The sequence below is a fragment of the Amia ocellicauda genome, chromosome 10 (genome assembly GCF_036373705.1).
Source record: "Amia ocellicauda isolate fAmiCal2 chromosome 10, fAmiCal2.hap1, whole genome shotgun sequence".
Lineage (NCBI taxonomy): Eukaryota > Metazoa > Chordata > Actinopteri > Amiiformes > Amiidae > Amia > Amia ocellicauda.
The window spans coordinates 24,721,675-24,731,303 of NC_089859.1; the positions used below are offsets into that span (position 1 = coordinate 24,721,675).

Sequence of the window (9,629 nt, forward strand, 5' to 3'; positions counted from 1 at the left end):
TACATTTTTCTTGTCACTTATTTAAGCAGGATGTCTAGTGCTCAGGTCATTTCTCACAAGCCGGAGGTGGAAAGAAATGTTTGGAGGCAAAGGATGTCATGTAAAATATTTTGATGATTTCTAAAGTATTCTTTTTTTAAATTATTTTCCAGCAGATGTTCCTCTAACTTCCTCACTTGCAGCATCGTTGTTCATTGATTACAAAAGCAGCATTTTAATAAATACAATTTTTTTTAGAAATAGTGGGAGTACAGTGAAGTCAAATTAAAGTTTACCACATTCAAATAAAATATTTTGTGTACAATCTTTTTTTTTTGTGTAAAATGCTCCATGATGCATCAAATCTGAAGTTGGTGAAATGCTTAAAAAATATATTGTGGTATTTGTATTGTTAAAAATCATGTACAATATATATCACAATAATTTAACATTTATTTTTGGTGACTGGTATTTCTAAACGCGTTTCTTGTGCTATTTCTAACGGCCCAACGTTCTTTCAATGGAATTTAAACAAACCCTTTCAAAGCTTATCCTGAACCAGTTCATCACACTTCAAATGTTAGTCATGTGATTAGAAACAGAATTGACAATGTAATTAAAAACCATAATGACAATCTGCACTTTCTGAGGCCTCTCTATGACATTCATTTAACTGAAACACGCCGAGAACTCGACAGTTTGAAACGACAATGTGGTGGCAAAACAGCCTTAAATGAAATGCATACATAAAAATTATCCGTCCGTGTTACATTTTCTCACCCGTCATTATTTTATATATGATCCTCGGTGGAGATACAGGTCTATCGTCCAGCCTGGAGGGGGTCAGTGGGCTGATGTTCAGCTCTTAGTGCCGACCATGGGATTCAGTGCAGAAAGGCCTGGGGCTCCTACAACGGGTGAGGAAACTGAAAACAGACAAAGATGCTGCAGAACCTCACTTAGCCTCTGTGGAAACTCAAAAAGCTGGTGCTTACCTTCACATCGTCTCTGGTCTGATTGCTATCTAACCTTTCAGATCCTCCAGGCTCTAGAACATCACTGCACTCTTATTCTGTTGCAATCAAGGCCATTCACGCTATCATAAATAGACCATGTTAAATGAACGCTGCAGTTTGAAATGGTGGATATACATGATTTGTAGACATCGGTGGATATGGTTGTTAGTATAATTCCTGTTCTGCCTGTTCCTTTCAAAACGCTGGAAATCTTGTTCTGAGAAATGCAAATTTGTCTCCACTTCCTGTGTCTGTTGTCGATTGTGAAATGCTTCACATTTTCAGCAACAACAATAAAAAAAAGTAGAGGTTGTTTAAAATTTTAGATTGTGTTTTGCAAGTGGATATTTTAAGCTTCGTAGGGTGCCTCTGTACAATATTGAAGAGTAAACCGTTTATTAAAGAGGAATGGGACATGGTAGAATTAGTTTGGCAGTGTGATTCAGTCTGACCACACATCTCTTGCAATAGCTGCATATGCGCCCGTCACTGGCTGACACTGATAGTGCCCGTGTTTTAGTTACTTGGCGTTATTTAATGTCCACACAATGTCTCTAGTCATCATAACTTGCTCAGACAATTTTCTATTTTTATGCACGTGCAGAATAGAAGAACATTCCAGATATTGCCTTGACGTATTCTCAAATAATTTCATGCTTTTAAACCGCTTTTTGGGCCGAGGTGTCTTCAGGTAGGCCACACTTTAACGTGATGTGCCAGGTGTAAAATGGTTTAATTACTCTTTACTAGCGCTCCACTAATGAAAGTAATGTGTTTTGGTCAAATCCAGCTAAAAATGAAACTCGTGGTTAAGAGCTCGCATGGGCTGAAAACCGGCAGCGGCCGAGACGGGGCTCGAATCACAAATGGCCCGTTTCTCATTTGACTTTAAAGTGAAACTTGTTTTTATTAAAGTAATGAAGAGGCTGGCGCTAAAACCCAAATGGGCCGTGACGCCTGCTGAAGAGGAGGCAGCTGACAGATAACGAGGTTTTAATCAGTCTGGCTTTCAGTAAGCGGACCTTCAATGCCAGGCGTTTCTGGTGGAAATTGCTCTTTTATAGAAGGATCATGCGAACGTCTCCGATTTGAGTCTGTTTGTTGTTTGCATTCAGAACCAGGGGGAAGAGATTCATTCAAATAATACAGCCGGGAAGAAAATATAGTTCTACCTGTGTGTGAAGAATTCTAAGATGCGATCTGACAAGTGCAGGCATAATATTTATTTCACTCATGTAATGTGCAACCTTGACATCTGGACTTTTATATAAGATGTGTATCGCATACCGAACTCTTTGACGATCCAATGACAAAAAAGCTAATGTTTTAATTTCCATATGCTGCAACCTTAAACTGATGTATAGGAGCATACGGCATCAGACACAACGACACAGAACAAATGAGTGAGAAGTAATTGTATATTCATTGCGCTGCATCCAGATTGCTCTAGACAACCACTCGTTATCTTGTCTCCATAAGCTTGTGGTTTAGCTCGAGCTAATAGGTTCACTTAATGTCTGTTCTGGTGAACTTCTGAGCTCATTTAGAAAGAGATGGCTTAGGGCTAGAAATAATGAACATTAATACAATGATTTTCAATATTCAGTGAAATCTAAATCTTACGCCAAACAAATGACCAGCGAACACAAGGAAGGATTACGTCCTCATTTTGTCTACCTGTAGAGAGAATTGCATTAGGCATCTCATTTGCCTAAATGTCTGTGAACAAATTTACACAGCATATTTGAAACATGAATTAGATATAGATGAACAAATGAAGACTTTAAATAACAATAATGGAATTGCAGAGCTGAGCAATCAGAAGTGATTAAGTTCATAAATTATAATGCCCAGCTGTCTTCTATAATAAAGTAAGAAGACAAAAGCCAGAGGGACAGTCGGATAAATATTCAGCAGAATGAATAGAGAATGAAAGGCTTTGTGCTTATTGTGAGTTCTTCTCTGCTTCTTTCCACATCATTGAATAGACAGACCACTGAGATCCTCATAAACTGATTGGATACAAATTGTGTGTGTGGCCTATCAACTCACAGGACGGTACAAAAAACAAAAATACAGAGAGAAAGCAAAAAATAGACCCCGCTACGATGGGGAATGCTGTAAAGTCTGGGCCGCAGCGTGGGTCGGGTTTACTCAATCGTACATGTATATATCACAGTGGCTGTTCATCCGCAATAAGGACACCGCGCGCCTTAAATACACGAGATGTGGAGGCAACGTGTGGGTCTGTATCCACATGGATTTCTTTTGGTCCTGGTTCAGATCAGTGCTAAATGCAAGCAGACACCGACAAACGATCGAGACGGTTAGTCACATTTATTTAATTAGGCAGTTATAAATGTACCTACATTCATGAGTAAAATCGTACACCATAAGCAATCCCCCAGTCCCCCATGACAGATGGAACGCACTGAAATGGAGGTAAACGGTGCATGCACGGGACCCCGTGGCCCCACAGCACACAGAGGGACGCAGAGCTCAGGAGACATCGGCATTGTGCGTCACATTCATTCGATCACATGTTAATACAAAGCAAATTATCACTACAACAGACACTGGGTACATGGCTTTTAAATGCAGATTATACACACAGATCTAGTTTTGTAAACCTTGAGATTAATCTACTTTTTTTCCTGTTTTTTAAGACCCTTTCACAACAAATGTCAAATGAGAGAGATGGTTACAGTAATAAGGCAGAGACAGTTCTGAGCGGCAGTGAATTGGACCAGCAACGCCCGGTCTGTTTTCATTTAGGTGAGAAAAAGCCGCACCAAAAGAAACAGCCAAACTTCCACAGAGAACAGATATAATGGGATTCACTTTAATCTTTTAACAACTTCACCGGCTGAGAAGAATTTCAGCAAATCCCACCGTATCACCGATCCAGCGCTCGAGTGGCACGGGTCACTCTGTGCTTCTGTTCTTTAACACCAGCTGCATTACGGTGAAGTTAATGGGATCAATGTAAGGCACGGATCTGAAATCCCAAAAGCATCTGTAAAGGGAAGATTTATCGTTGTAATGAAAGGCGACTCTGATTGGTTTTAACACACTGTTTTATGGGGAATGCAGCGAGCCGCCACAGAGCACACATGGCCACCGCGCCGGGAAGAGCCAGAACGAGATTCTATGGAAATCGATAAACCGGTCGAAAGAATTTGGCTACCGTTTGATGGTTACTGTAATAGATACACACAAACATTAAAATGGTCATAAGCTTTTCAGGTGAAATTAACAATTGAACCAAAATACCTTGTACAAAATTGTGACAAGCAACCCCAACAAATTGTACCTTTAGTGGGGCCCTGGCCATGTATTCGGGCCCGTCTCTGTCCCCTGTGCGCTGTTTCACTGCTCTTCACGGCAGTACAACTGACACTAATGTGAAAACTAACAAATACGAACTGCCATTCACCGCTTATAACTCAAAGTGATTGCGTTTGGTGCTGTGGACTGCGGAATATGTATGTATGTGTGAGAGAACTTATATCTGTGTGCGATTCTGTACATCACTATTCCACAATATGACAGTACAACCGTACTTTAACGTGGTCCCTTCCTGCTCTGATACTCGGCAGCTGGCCAGACTAGCGAGTCCTCTTCTGTCAGTGCTGGACAATCACTCCTTTAGCCAGCAGTGGATTGACACAGGTCAGACACATATATATATATATATATATATATTTACACATACATATACAGACACACATATCTGAATTAGGGAAAACTTAAAAAAGGGGAGAAAAAAATGTATATACCTGCCATGACTTTCATAATTTAAGAACAGTATACTTGCAATAATGTACAGTAGTTACTACGGTCAAGAGGGAAGGGTGGATGGGACCACAGACTGGGGGATTAAAAAGAAAATCCAGACACTGCAAACGAGGGCAGAAGCCAACATTGTTCAGTGCGCAGAGTCTCACAGTCGGGCGTCTGCACCCCTGGGCAGCACCTCAATATGGCCGGACTGCCTCAAGTCGGCCATTTCTTGCACTGCCACCTGTGCAGCGGACTCTATACTATAATTTCTATATTGTAATACTATTAATTCCAGTCTGAGATTACTAAGGTAAAAGGCTTTGTGTATTTACTATTGTGATAATCTCAAACACATTCTTTCTTTCTGTCGTTAACAGGATATGACTGATTGACTGGTTTTCTTAGTATTTACTACAATCGTACCCGGATTAGCCTTGGCTGAGGTCATGATTCTACTCTGGACTCAATTCGACACCAGGTCTTGAAATGATCTCAGATGCTGTGTGGGATCTGGTGTTATAAAAGGGTGTTGGAGCAAAATCAATCTGAAACGTGCCGGATAAAAAAGAGGGTTCAGTACCCCGATGGCTGACTCTCCAGAGGGCTCAGCCGGTTCCACGCATGTAGTGCGTGCGTGAACAGGGCGCGGGAGTGGGGAGGCGGGTGTGTCGGTGTGGGTCTGTCGGCTTTAACAGATGGACGCCAGGAACATGCCATGTCAGGGAAGCAGGAACTAAATCAGGAAGACTATTCAGGGCGAGTGCAGCTTCGATGTGCAGAGGTCAGTTTACTTCGCTGGGGCAGGACAGGGGTCAGATGTCCATGGGGTTGACTATCGTGAAGTCCGAGTCCTTTCCGTTGCTGCTGTCCTCATCGGGGCTGGAGCCGGAGGTGCTGGAGATGGAGGCTGCGCTCATCAGGGGATCCGGGAAGGGGGCCGCGGGGGGAGCCTCTTTCTCGGGTTTTGGGGTCGCCTTCTCGCCCTTCTCGAAATGAGGGGGCTTCGCCGCCGGGGCCAGCGCCTCTCTCTTCTCATCCGGAGCCTGTTCGATGCCGTCGTCTTGGGAGATCAGGATGTAGTCATCGGAGTTGCGGCCCTCGGAGTTTAGAGAGGAGACTGACGTGGCCTGAGAGAGAGGAGATCATCGGATCAGACGGGGAAGACGCCAGTGACGCAAAGTTCAGATGTGCATGGCTACACAAGAACTGGCTACATCAGAATCCAGCAGTAGATCGATACAAGCTGAGGGTGATTATACGCACTACCGGTCAAAAGTTTTAGAACACCCCTATTTTTCCAGTTTTTATTGTAATTTAAGCAGTTCAAGTTGAGTGAACCTTAAATGGTACAAAGATTAGCAGTAAACTGCCAGAGGTTAAAAAAGCTCTCGTGCACAGAAGTGACACTGTATTCCTACAATGCACACGTCGTTTGAAAGCTCATTCTCTGGGCTACTTTTTAAGGTACCAGAGGGGTTTGTCAGTTTAAGGGGTTAAATTTTGTTAAACAAAATTATTCCATGATTTCTTTTTTATCTCCAATTGTTTATATATTCTATGCTTTAATTTCAGAGTACACTGAGACATTAAAACTGCAAAAATTGAGGTGTTCTTAAACTTTTGACCAGTACTGTATCCACTGAGGTACGTCCCCAGGACATGGTGCCGAGAGATAGCAGGGGCCCCTCGGGTTCAGTCTGGGGTTTACCTGCTTGTTGCGGAGGGAGAGGGACTTCTCTCGGCCGAGGTCCTTGTGCCCGACCCTGTCTCTGCCCGTCTGGGCGCTGGAGCAGTAGTGATCGTCGGCGATGGTGATCTCCTCGTTCTCCTCAGCCTCCAGCTGGCTCTGGTTGAAGCGCAGGGACCCTTTCAAAATGTCCTTAATCTGCACAGTGAACAAGGACACAATGACTGTGAGCCAGGTGGGGAAGGCGAGGTATTTGTAATATCTGAGAGCAGTTTAACACCAGACTCATGCAACATACCACAGATTTAGCACCTTTTTTATGGTCACATTTGTATACTAGATAAAATGTTATCCTTCATCACTATTATAAAAGCTATGTCCTAGCTTACTGAAAAGAAGGTGCAGATACATTTATATGATTATTTGAATTATTTTAAACATTTCTAAAATGATATTACCTGGACATTTGCCCGAAAGCCTCTCTCTGACAACATGTTCTAATAACACAAACTTTAACATAGATATATTTTTATAGAGACAGACTGGATGAATAATCTCTGTAGGAAACAAAATATGTTGCAGATACAAGTGGAATATTAAGACTGTATATACAAATATCATGTTTCTCATCACAACTAAATACCAGTAAGCTAATCATTATGCATTATATAAAAACAGAAATCCAGGCCCATCATATAGGAAGACAGAATTCCCTACAGCCCTGTTGTTTATGCCGCTTGAATAAACACTGCTGCCCGACAAATCTCTCTTCTCAGATTCTTTTCTTTATAAATATTTCAGGCACTATCTGTTCCTCGAGCGCCACACTGATGGATGCCCCTTGTTAGAGACGAGCACTCAATCCAGGGCACTTAAGCTGATATTTAAAGTCAAGGTAGACAACGATATCATGGCTCAGACATTAGCCTTTGGGCAGAAGAAATGGCCTGGAAAACAGCTTTGTCAGAAATGAATTCCCATCACTTTAATAGTTTATTCTAAGCCTGTGGTTTTATCTTTTTCCCTTACTTTAAAACTAATCAAAAAAAGTTATTTTAGCAACAACCACAATCAACAGCAGAAGCCAAGTCTGTTTGGATTTACTGGAGTAAAGAGAGGCGAAATGGTGCCATTTAACTCAAGTCTTTAGGATGAAATGGAGAAGCGCAGTGCGTGACCTGGGAAGGGAGACACAGCAGTGCTTGGGAATTATTTTTAAAATAGTTTTCCCATTTATGAACTCAACAAATCTCTGCCAAGTGATTAAACTACTTTACATCACCAAAAACATAAAACAACCAATTCAGAAGGGTCACATTCACACATAGAGTGCGTTGATTCAGATGTAATAATAATATAAACATGGTAATTGGTTGGAAATGTTACACAAAACTACAATTTAAGTCTCAACTCACTGTCAGACCATGTCTTTATTATGAGCTGAACTCAATACCACCTTACTCTTGTCCAAAAAACATCCTCTTCAATAAAGAAAAAGGTAACAGTTCTTGAAGCGCGCCAACTGATGTGAACCCCAGTGAGGGCAGCTGTGCTCTGGCTCTGGCACTGCTGGCTCTTCTATTTGAGGAAACCCTTCTGGCTCGCTGACAGTTTTAAAGCAATACAGCTGCGCTGTTTCCGTTCTCACTGCTTTAACCTCCTCACTCGTTTCTGAAGACTGCCTGCATTAAGGAACTACACTCTTCAGATAATATTGGAACAATACCACATGATTCATGACTTTTCGTTAAGTTTTTCTAGAAACCACAATGAAACCAAGAATACGAGCCTTTTTTATTTTTATTATTCACAAAGCATCATGGATTTATGGCATGCGGCTTGTTTTCACATTACCTTACCAAAAAAGTACCTCTGTAGCAATTCATAATTTACCAAACAAAACATGAGTTTTGTAACATAAAAATATCTAAAGAAAATATTTAAATTCTCAGTTTTAATATCACTAGGCAGATTAAAATAAATAGCAAATAAACATTAAAAGCCTAAATTGGGACTTAATTATTCTGTGTGATGGTCGGGGTAGTTTTATAATCTTCAACATGCTTGCTGCCAAGGATACTAAATCTTCAAAGTTGGAGTCTTATTTTACAGTAAGGACTCACAGCTGTCTGGGTGTCCCTGTGCGTTACAGGATTGGCAGCATTTATAGGATTCCCCTGAATTAGAATCTGCAGACAAATCGAATCGCAGCCCGAGACCTCCTTGGGCCAGTGAGGCCGCAGATTCAATAACACAAAGGACCTTTGCTTTCCTTACCTTATTGCTAATGACAAATAGCTGTTCACATATGTCTTTCCCAAGAATTGCACCCTGCTATCGAATAGGAACTTAGCCACAGAATACTTACATTACACTGATCTGCATTCTGGAATAATTACAATACTTTAATACCATGATAATGTTTGCAAGCTTGTTTGGAATAATAAGGGGAATCAGGGGAGTGAATGCGATGCTGGCACTTCAGTACAGTAGACCGTCACTAATAATATCATAAACCAAATAGCTGGGGGACATCTGAGACCAGGTGGTTTACTTGTCACCTGGTTCCGTCAAGATGAGTAAAAATTGACGGCCATTGTGCACAGAACAAATGATGTAGACTTTTAATGAGATGATCTCCTGTAAGTGCGAAGTCGTAACTGGAGCTTTACACTTTACCTGCTTGAGTCCGGCAAGTGACACGAGAACCTCGTCTTCTTTTTCCAGATGCTCCTGCAAAATGACATCTTGAATCTTGCCTGTGGAGGGGAAGCAAAAATATCCCATGGTGTATAATCTGAAGAAATCATACAAAAAGGCCTTCCTAAAAATGTAATTAGATTTTAAACGGCACAAGTGAACACTAAAATACAGATCACTGAATCAGGAGGGGAGCCAATTAAATTCATTAAAGGTTTCAGTATTTCTATTATTAGAAAGTTCTCTCTTAGCCTCTTCTTTATGTGATTAATGTGCCATGAAACAAAGGTAAACCACTAACAGACCCAATTTAATAGATTATATTTCATGAGGTTTTGCTCCCCCTAGTTTCATTCACAGAGAACAATACTGAGGTATAGATCATCCAGACTTCTATTCAGAACCCCTTCTGCATATTCAATCTATGATTACATTTAAAAAGATATCATCAAAAAATGCCACAA

The 9,629-nt window shown here is 41.1% G+C and overlaps 1 protein-coding gene across 3 annotated transcripts in view; it reads right to left on the minus strand.

Annotated features, from left to right (window-relative positions):
- Positions 1-3,317: 3,317 nt before the first annotated feature.
- Positions 3,318-9,629, minus strand: part of tbc1d5 (TBC1 domain family, member 5) — a 138,807-nt gene continuing 132,495 nt past the window's right edge. For all 3 annotated transcript variants that reach the window (XM_066715693.1, XM_066715691.1, XM_066715692.1), the window contains 3 exons: positions 9,145-9,224; positions 6,487-6,663; positions 3,318-5,905 (listed from right to left, as the gene is read on the minus strand). In XM_066715693.1, coding sequence (XP_066571790.1) covers positions 5,591-5,905; positions 6,487-6,663; positions 9,145-9,224 — 572 coding nt within the window. In that variant the 3' untranslated portion in view covers positions 3,318-5,590. The remainder of the gene's footprint in view (positions 5,906-6,486; positions 6,664-9,144; positions 9,225-9,629) is intronic.